General features: G+C 44.7%; 1 protein-coding gene across 3 annotated transcripts in view; it reads left to right on the top strand.

The window, feature by feature from the left end:
• Nak (Numb-associated kinase) overlaps nucleotides 1-20,356 on the top strand; it is a 99,654-nt gene that overhangs the window by 50,315 nt on the left and 28,983 nt on the right. Inside the window, exons 11-16 of one of the 3 annotated variants that reach the window (XM_077648054.1) lie at nucleotides 2,668-2,724; nucleotides 3,236-3,253; nucleotides 5,549-5,945; nucleotides 9,030-9,194; nucleotides 15,853-16,049; nucleotides 18,595-18,684. In XM_077648054.1, the coding sequence (XP_077504180.1) occupies nucleotides 2,668-2,724; nucleotides 3,236-3,253; nucleotides 5,549-5,945; nucleotides 9,030-9,194; nucleotides 15,853-16,049; nucleotides 18,595-18,684 (924 nt within the window). The remainder of the gene's footprint in view (nucleotides 1-2,667; nucleotides 2,725-3,235; nucleotides 3,254-5,548; nucleotides 5,946-9,029; nucleotides 9,195-15,852; nucleotides 16,050-18,594; nucleotides 18,685-20,356) is intronic. The other 2 variants (XM_077648055.1, XM_077648056.1) reach the window with 2 other exon arrangements.

Below are 20,356 nucleotides of genomic sequence, written 5' to 3'. Positions count from 1 at the left end.
ACAAAGACGATGCTGATAGTTTTTTTCGATGCCAGAGGTGCCACACACCGACTTCGTCACATAAGGGCAGACGGTGAATCAGGAATTTTGTATCCGCGTGCTCCAACACTTGTGATGCACTGCGACGCCGTCGCCCTGACTTATGGGCATCTGGACAATGGAGCCTTCTCCATGATAACGCAAGGCCGCACACTGCTCTCAGCATGACAGAATTTCTCGCCAAGCACAGCATTACTGTACTTCCCCATCTGCCGTACTAGCCTGGCCTCTCCCCATGCGATTTTTTCCTGTTTCCTCGTGCGAAGAGAGCTCTAAAAGGTCGCTTAATGGGGAGCGTGGAGGCCATTCAAGACGCCACGACAAAGGAGCTGACAGCCCAGCCCTGCCAAAAGAAGCGTTTTCCAGCTGTTTCCAAAACCTCAAGAAGTGTTGGAAGCTGTGTGTAGGCTACAAGGGAGACTATTTCGAAGGGGTGCTGCAGGAATGATTTCAATGCTGAACTCATTTTTTTTTAATGGACTCAGTCTCGGAACTATACGGACAAAGGTTGTATATAGGGTAATTTAGAACATTTCGCCATAAAAGTGTAGTTAAATGCTTTAGCGCAACATAAAATATGGGTGAAAGGCACTGATGTCTTTACTCAATCAGCAGTCCGACTCGTTGTATGGTGGAAAAAAGTTATCAATAATGCATTGGTTTCCCATAGATTAAAACCACATTAATTCAGACCTCAAGGGACTGAAAAAAAGTATCGTATTATCTGAAGTGCTGATAGTCAAATGGCGACAAAAAAAAAAAAAACTTCCAGAAAGCAGTTTTGCAACAGAGCAAATATAAGTATTGGCGGTCTGCTTTATAGTGAAAACTGTGTGGCAATGACTAATTTTTGCAATTCTGTCATGGTGTATGTACTGCAAGTCTACTGTCGTGAATATCAAAGCGGAAGCAGTCAGGAAAACAGTCAACATTCTACCAATGTTGAAAAATAAATTCGATTTGACTTGGTTTGAACTGCTCCAAAATAGTAAGACCTCCTTCACAGGTGCGACGCAATAGCGGTGGCTCCACTGCACAACGAGCAGCTTGTGATGACCGCACATTTTCGACACACATGACCGCACAGAGGAGAGCGAGGAGAATACACATTTGCGCAAGAACAATGTGACGCCTATAAAGAAAAAAGACCAGCGACGCGTCAATCGGAGACCTTGGTTCCTTGATACTTGGCCGATAGCTGATATCCTCACGGGCTGGTAGCGAAGCTCAGAAAACGAAACTTTGTAGATACAGGGTGGCTGTGATTGACATGGCCCCCGTTCGGGCTGCATCTGAGTTAACCGGTTGGCAGGCGGACTTTTCAGCTCATGCGGCACCGCAAATCTGACATATCTGACCTCGGCCGCTGCTTTTTCACGTGCCGTGAGCATTGGAACAAGCCAAAATGTCTGAATTAAGCTAATTTAAGAGAATCTGCTGTACGGATTATGCGGCTTTAAAATGCATTGAATATATAGCCAGCCAACCATAATTTTGTAATTTGTTTCGATTATCCGAAAGTTCAAATTATCAGAGTTTAAATTACTGAGTCTACTGTATAGCACACCTCTGCCCGGTACTACCTGCATAGTCTGAGTTATTCCATTCTGCCCTGAACCTTATGCAAACCTAGAGCATTGCCTCTACACATGCCCATTCACAATACCATCCCTCCACTTTCCATACTTACCCACTCCCTCCTAGAGTGCCTTGGTTGGCCTTGGACCAGTTTTAGGACCAACTGGCCCTGGTGGCACAAGCTCGTTCCACCCTCTAAGACTAAAACACATTTGCCAAGTAAAGTGCTCTCTGTCTCTCTCTCTCTCTCTCACAGTACAAAGGAGTGCTATCTCACAGAATAGCAGCCGCAGACGCACGAACTGCTGACAAGTCAGCAAAAGCGTGCATGCAGCCAGCTGCACCAGTCAGCTGCTACACACAAGAACACCGTTTACATGAGCTCTGCAGACAGCAGATTGAGATGATTATTTGAGGGAAAGTCCCTTTTGAGAAGGAAGAGTGTGAACAGTCCTCTGCTGTCTTTCGCAATGTTTTTTAACTTCCCTTAAATAGTGGGCACTACTCGACTTCTGTCGAGTTCATGTAAATGGAGCAAAGGTGCTCTGAGCACCACGTGACAGACCAGACCACTCGACACTAAGCAGCGGCTTTGTGGATGCTATCGCATTATAACTTTTTGTGCACTTGTTTTTCATTGTTGACTCATGTTTCTAATGGGAGGAGTATTGTGGTGAGACCAGCTTTTTGGTCTGACGCGAGCAGCAGTGCAAAAGCTGAGTTATCGCGCATGAAAATCTATTTTTGTGGAGATTTCATCGTTTTTTTCTGCCTACGGTCACAAGCATATATTTTGAAGTCACCTCTGGGCTGTTTTCGGGGAAAAATTTTCGGTATATAATTAAAAAGACCTTAGATACCAAGGCTGATGTTTTCTCATATTTAATTTTTTTTTTAGATTTTCACTATTTGATCCCTGCGTCCCCCCTTAAACCAGCCCATTTTTACGAGTGTTATTAGTGGCTCATCTGCAATGAGCTGCCGTATTGTAAACAGGAACGTGAAGTTTTTATGGTGTTTTGACTTTGCCACTCTGCTCTGCCGGCACAGGAAGTGACCCTAAAGGGGAAACAGTTACGCCAGACATTTCAAGTCCTCCAAGTGAAGGTCAGCTGCAAATCCGAGATGTTTTCTTTTAGACTTTATGTACGCTTTGGTCAGTCATGTATTCATGTTAATTGTTTGTCAGCTAGATTTATTAAAGGGATCATTTTGTTTGATTTTGGTCAAACTTTATATTTGGCACTTTGCAGAACAGAATCAGTGCATGCGGAATGTGTGTGCTTGTGTTTACCGTGAATATTGGAAGCATTTAGCTAATAAGCAAGGCTTTGGTTGTTGATCATTAATGCCATGAAGTCTGAATTGAAATGTAGGCGTTGTGTGCCAAAGCTGCTTTTGATTTTGAGTGCTTTGGACCGTGCATCATGGTTATACATTTATTCTAATAGCTGCTGAGGTTTGAGCTTATTCTTAGTTCAAATATATTGTTTTAGGAATTAGCACTTTAGCTTAATTTACATTTTTACACCTAATTTGCACTTTTGATTTGACATCTAAAGTTAATGATAGAAAAAAATTGTGCTAATTTTTACTTGTGTTACTCTATACATTTCAGTTCAGGAGGCAGTACCAGGTATGGTCTTAGCATGTTTGCTTCTTTTTTGCTATTTTATTATTTCCTGTATTTTACTGAGCTAATCAGTCTCATTCAATTTGAGTTGCAAATTTCCGGACACATGGCTTGGCCTCTGCCTACACAGTTTTGCTGGACTATTTAGGGTTCTCTACCCTCACCACCTGGTCAAATATTCATCATGGGGGCTTTTAAATTCTCAAGCATGTTTTTTTCTTTTTGAAATTTTATGATTTTTTCAGGGGGTAGATAGACTGCTGCAGTAAGTTCTATGCTTGTGGGGCTCACACGGGTGCTTGGTTTTATTAATGTGATGCCATTACTTACAGTACTTACGCGAGGGTGGCCATGTGTTTATATCTAGTCTTGATGCAAGACATGACCATAATGTCATCTTGTTGTTTCGTTGTACATAACATGGCATTGTTGCAGTTGCTGTTGTTCCTAATATCTTGTATATTTGTAATTCAGCTAGTTTTCGGTCATTCCTTGCTAAGTGACTTTGGGAGAAAAATGTCTTTGTGACTGTCATTACTGCTGCTTTTATGTAGAATATCATTGCTGTGCATCCGTTTTCCCTGTTACAATAGTGTTCCGCTTATTGGGTACACGAACTTGGGCGCATGGAGTGTCTACAAGCCTTGCCTTTGCTTTTCTTTTTTCCAGTAATCTCGAGAACTGTTTGCACAAGAAGACCATTCATATACATGTATTTATGACACAGCAAGTGCATGCAATAAATATGCCACTGCCCTGCTTTATGCCTAGTGTCTAAAGAATGGTTACATAATTTATGGTGCCCTGCTCTGCCTTCACCTTTTCCCAAATGAATATATTGTATGTTAGCTTTTGTTTTGTGCGCTTATAAAGCATATGTACATGCAGGCTAAGCTACAGGGTCGAGCTCTTGAAAAGCATGGTTGAAATTGTTAGGTAACCTTTGGCAACAGTAAGAAATTTTCCTCGCTGTCTTAACTTCACCTACAGTTCCCAACAAGCACCTTGTCGCTAGAAATGAAATGGGATTTTCACTGTGTGGTTGGAAAGCATTGCCTTACCATTGAAATAGAGAGACAGCTGCTTAATTTCAGCCCATCCTTGCTCACAATGTTTGCATCTACAGAGTATGACAAACACTTTAAACAAAAAAGTACAGTTCTAATATTGTGGTGAAATGTGTAGTGGGTTTGGTGCTTGAAGGATAGATGCCACATTATTAACACAAGCCTAAGAATACAAGATCGGTCGAGCACCATGGCATGGCACTCTTCACCCCATTCCACTTATCATTGTACTTGAGGTCGAATAAGTGGTCAGGAAAGTAGCATTATTGCTGCTTTGTTGTGTGCTGTGGCATAACTCGGAGGCTTGTTGGAGCTTGGTTAGTGTAAATGTTGGACGAGGAGAATGTTTGGGAATAGAAGCGAATTTCTGTCACCTTTAAGTCCACATTCATAGTGGAGGGTGAACAGGGTCCCCAGATGAAATTTATTACTGTGGTTATAAAGATGTAAACATTAGTAGCCTAGCAGTGTTCTTGTGTGCTGGCTCCGAATATGTTATTTTATGTAAAATTTGCTTCCTTCCTCATTTATTTTTATTTCTAAAAAAATTGTAATGTAAAATAGTTTCTTCAGATCTTTTTTTTTTTATCTACCATTACAGTACATTACAAGTTTTCAATTTCCTTTGCGTGTTTTTCATTGCAAGTGAATTAGGAACATATTAATGTTGGTGCTCTCATTTTAATTCATTTAAAAGGCAGTGTAGCATAACAGTAATAATGGCAAACATTTTATTTTTATATGTTTTGGTGCATGCCAGGAATTGGCATCTGCCTGAGAAAACTGAGTGCTGCCGGAAGTGTGGAAAAAATGGAAGATGTACAGTGAGATGGAAGTTAAGTTTAGAGGTTCTTGGCAGTTCATACTTAAGTCACTGAGGAAATGGATGGTTCTCATTGCATCTACAGTCAAAAAGTGCACCATTTGTTTTGCACCCCTTCAAATTGACTTGTGCATGATTTCTCATGTGTGCACTGTTTTATTCTGCCATTGTTTGGGTATCAGCATTGGCAATTAGTGATGAGGGAGAGTAATTACTCCCTTATTAGTTTTTCATGTTCTAAAATTTTTTTCAGTTGTGCCTGTTCTTTTGAAAAATTACACTAAAATTGAATTGGTGCTTTTCTCTCCCCCCTCTCCCCTGCTCTTCGTTCCTGAAACTTCTCTCCCTTCCTGAAACTTTCTCTCCCTTCCCTGCTGTTTGCACTGCCTACCCATTGTAAAACTGCAGATTACGAAAACATGCGAAGCCCATGCGCTGCTGCTGCTGCGCCGTTTGGTAGCAACACCAAGCCCGGTCTTCTACCACCACCACCACAAGCATCTGCATCAGCACCATCTTCTGCTATCACTACACCGAGTCAGCCCAGTCAGCCAAGCTCAAAGCTTGGGTCCAGCTCACTTGAGGCGTTCTTTGCGCCTTACTGTGCTGGTGAACAGCAGAACTTTGCAAATGTGGCAGTGCCACTTGGTAGCAATGGTGCAGCAGCACAATGTGCTGTGGCTGACCAGGTGCCATTCTCCACAGCAACTAACGGGCCTGTGGCTGGTGTAGGCGGTTCATTTGTGCCTTCCGGATCAGCTCTGGCTACAGCGGCCGTGGGACTGGCTGGACAGCAACAGCAAGGGTCAGTTGTGCTAGGAAGCTTCAAAGTGGGACTGTTGATGAATATTAATGCAGATTTCATTGGTCGATTTGGGCGGATTGTCGAATCCATGTTGAAGGAACTGAATCTGCCAAAGAGCAGCCCAATCCTGATTGATCAGCAAGATACAAAAATATTCCAGCAGGAAGCTTGGCAGAAATAGTTGTATGCAATCAGTTCCAGAAGTTGAGCCCAGTATTTCCCTTCTACATTTTTATTTTCAGCAGCACTTCATGATAACAGAGCAGTAGTTTGCTGCAGTTAATTGCTGAGGTGCGCTGCGTTTGTTGGGCGTTATTGCCAATGATAACGAAGCCTCAACACTATGAATGAAATGCATGTGCCGTATGTGTGCATACCAAATATTTGAAAGCTATTTGGTAAGCACTGCAAGTGTCGACGCACTGTGGCGTCTTTTTAGGTGGTGGTTTTCATCCGTATGGGAGGAGGTTCAGCAAACATTCTTCTTATCAACATCTTGTGGAGCATGTTCTTTCATCTTTGTTGCTGTTGCTCTTTGAGCTGCTTTAATCGCTGTCCAAATTGATGGGGTAGTAACCACAGCTAACTGTTCCGATGACACCCTATCACCAATGTAAGCAAACTCCCGATGTTGTCCAGTGATGTCTCAAACCGCAGTAAAAGCTGGCAAACTTGTCCTGCCCATACTTGAAGTGATAGAACTGCAGCTTTGAAGTTTCGGTGAAATCCGCCTCTGCAGATCAAAAAAGTGCCCTGCCATAGAGAAAGTTGCTCTGAAAGAACCAGTGTTATTCACTTCCAATTCAGGTCGACCAATGGAATATGTGTGCTCTGCCTCGAAGCACAACAAAAGTGCTGCTCGAGAACTGGATAAAGTAGTTTGGTCGGTACAAAACATTGCTACTATTTTTTAGCATATTGCTGATTAACATAACTTATAGAATTGCTTTCTTCAACTGACATTTCTGACTTATTGTAAATGGGTTATTAAAAATGTCAGTGGTTTCCTATACTTAAGATTTGTGTCCAAGAATTGCTCAGCAAAGGCTAGATTACATGACAGTTATATTTCTTTACCCTTTGTCATAACACTGAATTGAAAGAAATGGTTCTCATGGTAGGACATGAGGAATCTCTGGCATACAGCACTAGACAGTTTACAGATTTTCCACAACTCTGCCCTTTCTGGGGGGTGGTTCTGAACGCTAGGATTGTGTGATACTATTCAAGTCCAACTGGGTATAATTCACTGCTTAACCTGCTGACATCTTAAAGCTGTTGGCTATAGTTTTTACTGTGCAGGTGCTTCTGCCACATAACCTGTAACTGAGCTTTTTTTCTAGTTAGGCTGGGGCATGAAATGACCTTATGCTTGAGTTTGTTGCAGCGATTTTCCTGCCACTGTATGAGAGTCACGTTGATTTAGAAAAAGACTGCATGATCAGTGGTGCTCCAGCTGCTCTATTTGCACCATTCTGATAAATTTTGCTGCTCCAGTCTGCTCCAAAAGCGGCAAATTGATCAATATTGCGCCAAAAAGAAGACGCGGTCACGGGAAAACAACTATTTTTGCAACCATTCAGGCTTTCAGTTGGCAACCTACTAAAACGCTTCAGCGCGTTGGCCATCCAGGTGGGCTGCCTTGTGGTAGAATTTAGCAAGTTCATCCGCGCCCATGGAGGAAGGAAAGAACTCAGGAGAGGCGGTTAAGTCACATTTTTTAAAGCTGACACGCCCCTCCCCTAATTGACCGCTGTCTCAGTGCGCATGTGCAGCAGGCATTGCAGCAGACGCCGCCGCTGCACTCAGTGTTACTATTGCCTGCGCCTTCGACCAAAGACTCCCAGTAGTCCTTGCGAAAGTGCGTGACTTCTGGCACACTTTTTGGAGTGCAGCAAAGGTTGCATCATGTCAGTCAACCCTGAAGTGGGCTGAAGAAGTCGCATCTTCTGGGTTGAAGAGCAAAAGCTTGGAGTAGCTCCAACGAGGTCACACTTTGTAGGAACAAGGGAATTTCAGCCTTGCTGATTCACTTTGCGAGCTTGGTGAATTTGTAAAAAATTCCAAGAAGTGTAGAGATAGTGTCAACGTGAAAAAAAGAATAGTTCAAGTGAACGTGTCACTTTGGACTTTCAGTCAAGCATGCTTGACTGAACTTGCATGCAAGACAGTGCCAGCATTAATAAAATGTTAGTTTTTTTTAGCACCTTTGTTCTGTTTTTTTTTTCTTCCTAGCTACTCATGGCTGAATATGATCTTGTTAGTAACAAACTGTTCTGGGTGCCTCTCTTATAGAGTTGGAAGTGCAGCACAGTCCTGTCTTGTTTGTTCCTTGTCTTCTGTGTGCGTTTTATTCATGCTGCGGAACTTGTCTCCATTATGAATAGCAACCAACTAGCCCAAACCACCGTGTTACTTCAACGTGCCTCCCTTATACAGTTTTTGCTGCACCCGGGTTGCTCCAGAATTATCGTTTTGATACAAAGCTGTTCCAAAATGAATATTTTTCTGCTCCAAAAATTGCTCAAGAACTTAAAAGGCTGGACCACCACTGCATGAAGCTTATACTAGAAGCTGTCTAATAATAATTTAAATTTACTTGTATTCTCCTAGTAATATTTATTCCCTATCATGATGCTTTTGACACATCTTTGTGTACTCGCGAGTCAATTACTTTGGAACGTGCAGGGTCTAAAGTAAGCAAAACTTATGCTCACATCTAGCTGCATTGATATGTGGGAGTCAGTTTTAGCTGAAAATCTTGGTGCACTGAATTGCTCATGCATGACAACATGCATGCTAAATTCCACAAAGCTTCTGCAAATTCATCATGTATGTAATAATATTTCGTTTCCTTTCAACTTCTTTTGTGCATGCAATGTTTACCTTAATATTGCTGTGAAAGCATGCTTCTAAATATTTTTGTGTTCCCCTTGAATGAAAAAAGAATTTTTTTCAAAAATGGGGGAGGGGGGTGTGATCAGACGGCACAGTTAAAACTGAAACCCTGCCTCTCTCAGCCGTTCTGCCAAAATTTTTAGTGTTAGAAATGGCGTACAATGCATGGCTGCCTGTTGCGTGCAGGTTTCAAGCTCCAAGCGTTAGTGCGGATGGTGTTGGTGCCAGCCAGCCTGCATCAGTGCCATCCTCGGAGCGCCTGGCACCTGTGTTAACACCACCATCATCTCCAACACCAAGTCAAAAAAGCCATCATCGACGCAATGTCAGTGACACTTCAGCTTTCGTCAAGTGAGTTATGTTAGTGGGAGAGGCCTTTCATTTGTTTTGTTCTCATTGTGTCCATTTTTGTGTCCAGCCTCAAGCTGCTTGCTGGGTTCATTTTTTAGTAAACAAAAGTTTTGTTCATCTTTATGTTACACTGCCAGGCAGTCATTTTTGTCTTAATATGTTTGGAGTTATTTCTACAGATGGATGCCACTTTAATCTCTAGCTATTGCAGTTCGACGTACAAGCTCTGCTCACTAATATTTGGCTGAGAGTATATGTTAGGGCTCTGCATAATTTGTTTGTGACACATCTGTGCCTTGACAATGCCTATTTTACACCGATCATTCTCATAAGTATGCATTTCTCCACTGAATTTATCAACTTGGTTCCCACAATCTCTGTGCTATGGTGAAGCAATGAACACCTGTAGCATTGTGCAAGATAACCGCTGGACCTTAAGGGTAAGTGAGTGGATTCCAAGAGAAGGCAAGCGTTCATAACTAGCTTCACTTTTTCCGTGCACACCACACGCTTTGCCTCACGGCCTCAAGGTCCTGTTAGCTTCTCCTCGCGGCTTTCGAGCGTGGTGGTGAAGCCACCTGAAAGAGCGCCGGCTTTTTTTGTATTCGGTATCTATAGGCTTCGCGATCCTGACTTCGCGCATGCCGCGATGTCATCATTCTGCGAGAAGTACGTCGCCACGGCCAGATGCTCCTTACTATACTGTTTTTTTCTTTTCGAAAAAAATCTTTACTATAAACGAAAAAAAAAAAAATTAGTCATTTCCGGAAGGTGAAATGGGACCGCAGCTTCACTTTACTACATTCGAGTTTTTACTATAATAGAGTTTACTGTAGCGAGGTTCTACTGTATACGAAACGTTGCACATGTGTTTAGCTACTATTCTAGTTAACTTTAGCTGCGTAGATAATACACTGAACTTTCCGTTGCCTTCCAAGTTAGGCTATGACTGCTGTAGAAAGCAGCCATGTGACGACATGAAGTAGAGGTAGACGTGAGATGTGCACATTACACTCGTTCTGAGTTCTGTTCTTGTTTTTTACAGCAGAGCTTGCAGTTCCTGCTTTTTCTTTTTTTCGGTTGGTCATGAATGGGTCCTACGGTTGAAAAGTGAGCGTCGCCTTCCTTGGCATCGCCATAATCAAAAATCTGTTGGTGCAGTTAGTTAAAATATTTGCACAGTATGTTGCAAAGATCCTAAAGCACCAAATAAATTCATTGTCATCAGTGACAAATCAAGCGCGCTGCATAAAATAAGACGTGAACGGTAAAACGAAAAACATGCGAGCACGTGCGGATGTCCCGGCCCTCTGAGATGAAGTCTTGCAACCGGAACTGAAATCCGACCATTCTGTGTTGTCAAACTCACCACTACTGCTCTAAAGAAAAAAGACAGCGCAATAACTCACAGAAATGCTCAGTGTAGCCTTTCCCCAAAGGGAGCGTGCGGCAGAACGTATGCCATGATCTGCGACCAGCGGACTACATCCAGTCAGTTTCATTTTTCGCATCGCCTCCTCATGTTAGAAAATGAAAAATAAAAAAAAGATTGAAACCAATGAAATTGTGTTTTAAAAACAAACTAGATGGTGTAGCTTGTCCAGGAGTGCAGTCATGAATTTTTGGTGGCAGGTTCAAAACGTCGGTCATATATGACCGAAAGCCTATGCGCGGTAAGAAAAGAGTTGCCGTATTTGCTCGCATAATGAACCCACTTTTTTTTTTTTTCAGAAAAGTTGACATGAGTTTGGGGGGAGGGTTCATTATGCGAGGAAAAAAGGTTTCCAACAGATTTTTTTGGAAGGGTCGAGATTTCATATATCTCTGTCTGTCCGTCGGTCATCAACAAATGCCAGACGAACCCGGTCAGATTCGTGCTAATAGTGTTTAGTATCATTCGCTTTGAGGCGATCGGGCAATTTTGTGCTAGCCGAGGGCGCCGGCCAATAGTGGCGAGATAGTGCGAACATGGTGCTGAACTCCGGCCCTGGAGGCCAGGCGCGCGTTTTTTACTGCGAGGTTAAAAACAGGACAGTGACCAGTGTTTAATGCAAATGTTTAAGCTTTAGCTTAGAGCACGTGACGTCTTGGCGCTCTGCCAAGTTCCCCGAGCCCCTCACTCTCCCCCCACCCCTATGCAGGAGCTCTTCTCAAAATATAAAAAAAAACATGATATGATCAGTGGCAGGCAGCAGCTTGGCGCGTTGCCAAGGCCTCTGTTGCGAAAACTGAGGAACTCACTCAGCTGGAAAACAAAAAAAAAATAAATTCTGGCCCACAAAAGTGGAGAGCGGGTTCATTATGCGAGTGGGTTCATTACGGGAGTAAATACAGTAAATGGTGCTAGACACATAGTGCCAGATTTAGCAAGCTTCTGGTGCCACATACTTAGACATACTTAGTGGGTGTTGGCTGGAGCCGAGCCCACTGTTCGAATTCTCCAGATTTCCAAATTAATGGTGGGTGAATTAACGAGCTTACACCCTACCAATTTCTTGCTATGATTCCTGTAGTATTGGCTTTAGCCTTAGTGTGCATTTAAGAGAGCATCAGAATTCGTTACCGTCGACAGCATCCTCGCAGTATTTAAAATGCTATGCTCAATGTGGATGTCACCTGCGCTTACGTAATACCATTTCACTTGACAAGAGCCACAACCAGTGTATGTGTCAAATTATAGATACAACACTGGGTAGTCAGGTGCTCCTCTCACGCTGTGGTGGCATTGGAAGTACAAGAGGTAAGAGAGTCACTGATTTGACAAAGATTATGAACAAAGATATGGGAGAAGACCACCTCACACTGGACACTACTGTGCTACAGTGCAAATTGTGTGGTGAAATTTGTGTTGACGAGGGGTGCAGGAACCACGTGGCCAAGGAGTTTGGCACTGCCTTTCATGAGCTGCAAATACCACTTCCACTTGATGAGACATTGAAGAATGACACTATTCAGAAACAGCAAAACTACTGCCGCATAGCAGTCTCTAGTTGAGTATTCATGCCATCTAGGCATCACATTTTCATTGTTGCTCAACAAATACTGCAAACAGTCACAAGTTCTGCCCGGAAGTAGTGGCATCCTGCATCAAGCTTGATAGAGCTGGCGCACTTGGAAAGCCCTTCAATTCTGACCAAGGCACAAGGTTTGACGTGCTGCCATTCTACAAATGCATCACAGATGAAATGTGGTGACATGCTGCTTACAGGGAAGGGCTAAACTTCTGCGGTGTCCATGAATAGCGAGATCTGGCCGCTATGTCCAGAGATTAAGTTCACTTCTCAGACTATTCTGTAAACAACCACCATTGCTGTCTTGTGCTATTGATGAGATGGAAGCTTTGAATACATTCTTGATGAGCTTGGTGTTCTGCCTTCGGAGCAGCTTGTAACCTTGAACAACGCATGAAAAAAATGTCTGCCTGCTGTACTACCAAAGCAATGGGCGCACTGCTTGCATGGTGGAGAGAGCTTGCCTCGAGAGTGCCACGTGAACGATCTGCAAGTACAGCTGTCAGAGCTGCCATGATTTTCAGTCGCAAGGACATATGCAGTGGTTTTTTTTTAAGTGGATCTTTTTTAGACTGAGTCCCCTGAAAACCGATAGTGTTCTGACATTGTTCATCAAATCTTAGAATTCGTCTTAATGGGAGTGTACTGTGATAACAGTGCACAGCTAGCCAGCTCGACTTCTTCGGTGCATTCGGAGCTGCAGCGGAAGCAAAAAAACAGATAGACAGCAGGTACTGTGAAAGAGACAAAAATTGGTGTTGGAAAAAATTAGACCAGTTCCATTTTCAGTTGGGATGACTTAAGCATGGTTCATGCCCTCATTCTTTAGCTTACTTCATGCATTGCGAAGAGTGTTAGTAGTGCAGATAACTTCTTACTGCAAGGCAGTTTTATTCATTTTCATGCAACATATTGTTACGGGGATGTTACGGCGGTAAGTCTATATTGGCGGCTGCTCTGAGATGGCCAGCACTCAGCTCAGAACCGAGCGCCCAGCTACCAACTGTCAATGTCGTCGTCGTTCAGCGCACCGCCACTTCTTCGTTCATGATTCGTCCACTTGTAACACTATCCCCCTCGGCTGAAGGCAACGTCCCGGTGCGTGTTAGGCGTGCGATGTCGATGGTGGGTGATAGGGCTTGAGGCGAGCTACATGAACGACTTCAGACTTCAGTGGAGCGGACGTCGACTTTGGGTGCAGCGGCGTGATTTCATACGTTACGTCGGTCACTGCCCGTAATACACGATAAGGACCTGTGTAGCGCGGCAGAAGTTTTTCACATAACCCCACACGACGGGATGGGAGCCACAGCAAGACGAGAGATCCGGCAGGGTATCGCACATCACGGTGCAGGCCATCGTAGCGGTGTTTTTGAGCCTCTTGGGAGGCGGAGAGCTTGTGTCGAGCAACCTGGCAGGCGGCGTCTGCTCGGGCGATAGCGTCACGCGCATATGTAGTGACAGGGCCAGCTGTGGGCAGCAGAGTGTCGAAGGGCAGTAAGGGGTCTCGTCCAAAGAGAAGATAGAAGGGCGAGTAACCAGCGGTATCATGGCGCGAAGAGTTGTAGGCGAAGGTGACAAAAGGCAAGCTTATGTCCCAGTCCCGGTGGTCGTCGGATACGTACATGGCGAGCATGTCTGTCAGCGTGCGGTTGAGACGCTCCGTAAGGCCGTTCGTCTGAGGATGATAAGCAGTGGTGAACTTGTGACGAACGGAGCACGAACGAAGGATTTCGTCAACAACTCGGGAAAGGAAGCAGCGGCCACGGTCGGTAAGGAGTTGACGGGGAGCGCCATGGTGTAATATGACGTCGTGCAGAAGGAAGTCAGCGACGTCAGTGGCGCAGCTGGTTGGAATGGCGCGAGTGATCACGTACCGCGTGATGGCGCTCGTTTCTGAGATGGCCAGCACTCAGCTCAGAACCGAGCGCCCAGCTACCAACTGTCAACGTCGTCGTCGTTCAGCGCACCGCCACTTCTTCGTTCATGATTCGTCCACTTGTAACACTATGTTTGGGCACACTTCCCATGTTCACGTATCCTTTCTGGGGCACTTCAATAAGATGACTGCAGCGGCGGCCTAGTGGATGAGCATTCGCCTTATATGCAGCGGGTGCGGGTTTAAATTTCCAGTGCCACCAGTTACCCACTGGTTATACAGTGGGGACAGGCTTTCTCCTGGCCTGGTGCTCAGGTTCTCTAAGGTGAAACGTTTGAAAAATTGGTTTTTGACTCTACCCTGTGCCATGGCACTTTTCTGCCCTTGCGCTGTAAAAATTCTTCAGTCTTCATCATCACTTTAATAAAACAACAAATTTTTATGGTTCCTTCAATATTGTCTTCCGTACTTAAGATTTTTGCATCTGCACAGGACCTGTTTTGAATGCATCGAATGCAGAAGTTACTCAAATTCGCAATCTCTGATATTAATGCTGATACAGTCTAATCTCGTTATAGCAAACATGTAAAAAAATCATAAACTAGTTCTGTATAGCAAAATTCTTAATATAAAATTTCGTCAGAAACGTGTGCAAGGGAAGCGTAGTTTAGTCAGTGAAGGGACGACAACTCGATGAAACGGGGAGACCTTTTCCAACGTTCAAGCAGCATTTTCAAAGATACTCGCGGTAATTCCAGAGACCACTAAAAAGAGAGTGCAGTTAGGTTGTCTTCCCTGCACGGCAGTGCGACATGTTCTTTCGTATTCTTTTTTGCCTTCTTCTAGAGGCTTGTTTCAGAAGTTTTAAGAAAAATGGGGATGGGTTTTTTTTCCTTTGATTTTTGAAAAACACTACTATATTCAAAAATGCCCGATTTTGGGCAGTACTTCTTATAGTTCTCTATATTATATACCAATGAAAGTCGGTACACTCTTTTAGCACCTCTATGCACGTCTATTGGGCACATTTGAAGGAAATATGCTTTAAATTTGCACAGAAAAAAATACTTGAAAATAGCCTCATTTGAGACGTGTCATTTTCAAAATTTTTTCTAGTAGGCGACAACTTCTTCACAATGGCTGAAATAAGCCTGACATATTCTTTCTCACCTGTACTTTTAGCACGCAAAATATATGCAGCGTGGCTTTTGTGTCTCGATTCTTGAGAAATTGAGGTGCGCATGAAAACGCTGCCTCTGCCACGACGTCGTTTACAATTTTTTTTTCTCCTGAAACATTATCATTTTCACAAGAAAATTTACTGTTGACCTACTGAATAATGTGGGCACAGCATATAAAATAATCATGAATACTAAAAATTTGAAATATTCGGGCAGTTTGATCTCTCGTGGAATCACCCAGCTGACATTTTTTCCATACTGCCATTCTTTGTGGATAACACGTAACTTCTCTAATGCAGCTAAATTCTTAAATTTAAATAGTATTTGTGGGTTTTTAATTTAAACATAGCACTTAATTGGTAGTCATACAGATTTTGCAAGCTAATTTTGTAGGAATTTCTGAGGAGATCTGCACATTGATACCTGAAGCTCTTTGACGTAAAATACTGCACAATTTTTTACTGCTAGGCAATTTTAATCTGTCATAATGCAGTGCTGATTACTAGTAGAGGGCATGCTTTTGAATTCTGGATGCAAATATAACGCCTGGCCTTGTGTCCTGGCCTTGTGTCCCCATGGGAACTCAGGCCATTTGTACAGGAGACTTCTCAGTTCCTGGCACCCTTTGAAGTCTCGCTTGGTCGTGCTTCATCCCCACCTGAGAGCAACCCCCATTGGAACCCCTTTGCCGAGCCTGCCTCTAGCACTGCAGTCGACCCGACAGACCCTGAGGATCAACTTTTTGGCCAGGAGTTTGATAAGATACGCCGAGGCTCGCAGAGCAGTGAGTGACTTTCCCTTTGCATGCTTCCTGGAACCAGCCTCTCATGTGACAGTGGCTCTTGGTAGCAGTGAGCGCAAGCTCCTGCCCAGCACTTAAATATGAAGATATCTGTATGCATGGGCTGCAGTCATCAAGCAAGCGTTGACTCCCTGTGCCCATAAAAACATCTGTGCCCATAAAAACATCAATACCATTGTCATCCGGTATTCCAGCATCACATAAGTTGCTGTTTTGTTACATTGTGCACAGTAGCCTCACACTTCAGTTTTCCAGCACATCATGATCCAAAATTTTGTATTGATTTTTCAATCTTGCAATACCAGGAGATTATTTTCGATGAGAGCTGTTTGTTTTACCTGCAGAATTCAGGTAAAATGTACAGGCTGTTTTACACTTAGAAGGGAAAACATGGAACATGTGGCATCACGCAGCGGCGAGTGCTGCGATTGGGCATGGGTGGCAGCTTGCTCAGGCACAGACCCTCGAGGGGCGGAGTCTCAGCCGTATCATCTGCTACAGTTGCACGCGCTGGCCAGGAAACGTGCCTTTCAGGGGCAGTGTAAGGTTTTCATCATTTCTGCAAGAACTGAGCTGATATGCTGTACTAAAAGCTGTGCGGCGGCAACCTCTGGGTCTCCTTTGGCAAGAATGGGGTTGTGCAAACTTCCCTTGACAGCACGCTTTGTTTTCGCTTCATCGGAAAGGCCTGGGTACTGGCTTGCATGCAGGTATATTTGTCTGCTGTATGTGCTGCCGTAATACGCCGTGACTAGAGACAGACACCAAAATGTGCACGCAGTGTGCTCGGTCTTTATTGCACCTTAAAAGGAAAAAGTTCTGAACTAGAAACTGCTCCTGTACAGCTGTGCGAGTCAAACACAATGAAATGACCTGATACGAATGGAGGAAATCTAGACCAAGAAAATGATTGTGCAGCAGTATATTACCCCCAGGAAGGTCATGCTCACCAGTGGGAAAATGCACATGTCACACTCCGAACTTCATTTAGTATCTCGTCATGTCTCCAGCAGCAGCGATGACAGCGCACTTTCTGGAGGGAAGTAAGTCTTAAGGTGACTGTCAGTGAGGTGTTCATGTTCAGCACGTCTCATACGACGAAAATTGTGGACTAGAGCCTATACTTGGACAACCCATGCACAGGATGGCACGCGAGCAATGCTTTCAACGATCCCCAAGCATAGTCAGTGATGTTGAGGTCCAGTGATTGGGGCGGCCACTCCAGCACAGTAACACCACGCCTTTTCGAGCAGCTCGTACTCGTCCTCCGGGAACAGGCCGTCAAGAACGTACAGAATCAATACGCCATCTATGAATCCCCCGTACCTTTCAGCAGTGAACTTGCCTTCAAAGCATATTCGTGTCTTTGCCGATGCAGGGCCACACGTTGACACTAAGTCAAGAGCTATTTTCTGACTTTGTTTTATTCATCTGCCGGATGCTAAGAAAAGTAGGCTAGAGCCGCACACGCAGTAAACCAGCATAAATCTTAATTGTTAATGTCCTAACTTTATGGATGAATAATAATTGGGCATAGAGAAAAACCTACCGTGTCTTGGCAGGGTGTCAAACTAGTGCTGTCTCATCACAAGTGGTTGTAAACTTTTATTCATCACTAAAGACCATGTTTTTCCACTCTTCAACCGAGCACCTCTCGTGTTCTGTACCAAAAGCTAGCTGCTTTGCTTTTTTCATTCCAAAGCAGCGGCTTTTTAGCGGCTGCTCTGCTCTTCAGGCCTGCTTCATTCAGTCGCTGCCTCACGGTAGCCTTCAAAGCCTTCAGCTTGAAGCTTTGCCTTATTTCTTGAAGTGACACATGGGAGATTCCCACAGCAGCCGCAGCTGCCGTATTTACACGATTGTAAGACGACTCTAATGTCAGTCGACCCCCCCCTCCCCCCCCCCCCCCCCCCCCCCCCCGTATCACATTTCAGAAAAAAAAACTTAGAGGTCATTTAAGCTTGGCTTTTAATAATAGAGCATGATAGCATTATCCTGCAGCCACCGCTTATCGCCAGCCGCTATCGGCTGCCGTGCACAGGCATGCCCGTGGGCACATTCGAAAACGAAAATGTATTAGTCTCCGGACTACTCGTCCACACTTGCGCCATCGTCTTCACTAGCGCTGCCGTCGTGATCGCTGCTGCGGTCCCATAGCACATTTTTCTAACGTCGTCGTGCAGCGAAATCCCTCACTGCGCAAACAGCCACATCATGACATCGTGTGTAACAGCTGAAAATTTTGCCTCGCTGCAGCTGCCACACCTGTATCACTCGTTGCAAACGTCAAACTTGCGGCCTGGCGCACAGTTGTTTGCTTCTTTGGCGTAAAGAATGACAGCCATCTTGAATGTAGCCATCAACGAGCGCCGGTCGCTTACCGGACCTGGAGCACAAGTCACGACTGACAAAGCACTGCATTAAAAACTTGTAAAATGCGGCTGGCAGTAGTCAAATGCATCAGAGCCAAAGAGTTTCCCCCTAAGTGTCAAACAGCCTGCACATGCTTCACATTGTTTTTCTGCAGGCATATCCAATGTGAAGAGTCGTGAGAGTCTAGTCATGAGCAGCGGTGACCTGGTGGATCCATTTGGGGCTGCTCCGTTTAACCGCTCAGGTGAGGTGCTCTACTTTTTTTCATGATCTCTCTCTTACCTCTGTTTTAAAACATGATGGCTGCATATGTACTGTTAAACCTGGATGTAACGAAATCGAGAAAGGCCCACAATTGTTCATTACGTCCAGTTTTCACGTGAAAACTCTAAAGGACAGTGCAGAACAGAAGCCAAAATGAGAAGTAAATGTAGATGAAATGGCATAGCAAACGTTCACAGTAAACACCCCATCATTAACATGGAGTGACATTTCTCCATCACGGGAGTGCAGCAGCAGCCGTCACCACTGCCATTGTCACTGCCGCGAATTGCATGACGCCGCTATGCACAGGGTGGGGAGAGTGGGGGAGGAGTTGGAGTTGAAAGCACCTGCCTCTTTCCATTTGCTCATCACTCGTAAAGAAAAAAAGAAAAGGTCTCTCTCTGCTTGCCTGCCATTGCCTTGGGAATTGGACTCTTCACGTTGCTGTCGCTCTCTGCCATCTCACTCCCGCTGCGAATCTGCTGTCGGCCCTTCATCGTGTGAGCAACTTAGAGGCACTGATGGGTGCACACTGCTCGTCAAGTGGAATCTTTGCTACGTCCTGTTTTTTTTTTTTTTTTTCAGCTTTTGGACATGAACTATTGTACAGTAAAAGCTCGTTAATTCGACACTGACGGGACCGCAAAAAATTGTCGAATTAACCGAATGTCGAAATATCGAATGAACCACAAAAAAAACATGAAATTTGCCCCAGCATGACATACCTTTATTTGGCAAAGAAGTTTGTTATCGTCGTCTGCTTTTTCGGGCGAATTTGAGCGGCTACAATAGCTCTAACAGCTGCCAGATGCTCCGCGGCACGCGAACCATCCGGAATTTGTTCACAGAAGTCTTCCAGCACGGACAAGGCTTCTGCGGCTTCTTTCACCGTGCGCTTCGGCGTTTGGGGCAGGTGCTCACAATTGTCATCTTCCGACGAATCGTCGTTGTCGGCGCCTGTCACTTCTTGGATGATTTCGTCCTCGGTCAGCTGACCGGCAATGGCGACACCATCATCGATGGACACGTAATCCGCGAGCCGCACGGCAGGAGGCAAAACGCTGTCGAAACAGCTGTCGTCTTCTGTGGTTGCGTCGGCTGCTTCTGTCGGCAGTTCCCCCACACCGCAGTTCGGTTGCACAAAACCGCTGTGCCGAAAGCAGTTCGCAATAACTGCTGTAGGCGTGTTGGCCCATTCGTGCGCCAGAATGTTCAAAGCGCTGAGGAGCGTAAGGTCGTACTTCTTCCCAGCTTCCATACAGAGAAGCATGCGCTGCAATACATGCTTTCTGTACTTGCATTTTATATGCTGGATTATGCCCTGGTCCATGGGCTGAAGGGCTGCGGTTGTATTCGGCGGGAGGAACACAAGCTTAATCCATTCCAGGCCCGGCACCTTGCAGTGAGCACTGCAATTGTCCACAACCATGAGGACCTTCCGTTTCTCAGCTCGAAAACGCCGATCCATTTGATGAAGCCAGGATTGAAATATGCTGGACGTCATCCAAGCCTTCCTGTTGGCTTGGTATTCAACCGGAAGGCGCCGCGCGTTCTTGAAGCACCTCGGCTTCTGAGCCTTTCCGATCACTAGGAGAGGCAGACGCTCTGTTCCCGTCATGTTGGCGGCAAGTAGCACAGTGACCCTTTCTTTG

This window comes from Amblyomma americanum, chromosome 1 (genome assembly GCF_052857255.1).
Source record: "Amblyomma americanum isolate KBUSLIRL-KWMA chromosome 1, ASM5285725v1, whole genome shotgun sequence".
Classification (NCBI taxonomy): Eukaryota; Metazoa; Arthropoda; class Arachnida; order Ixodida; family Ixodidae; genus Amblyomma; species Amblyomma americanum.
Note: the sequence above shows the minus strand (reverse complement) of the source record. Positions and strands in the feature narration are given on the sequence as shown.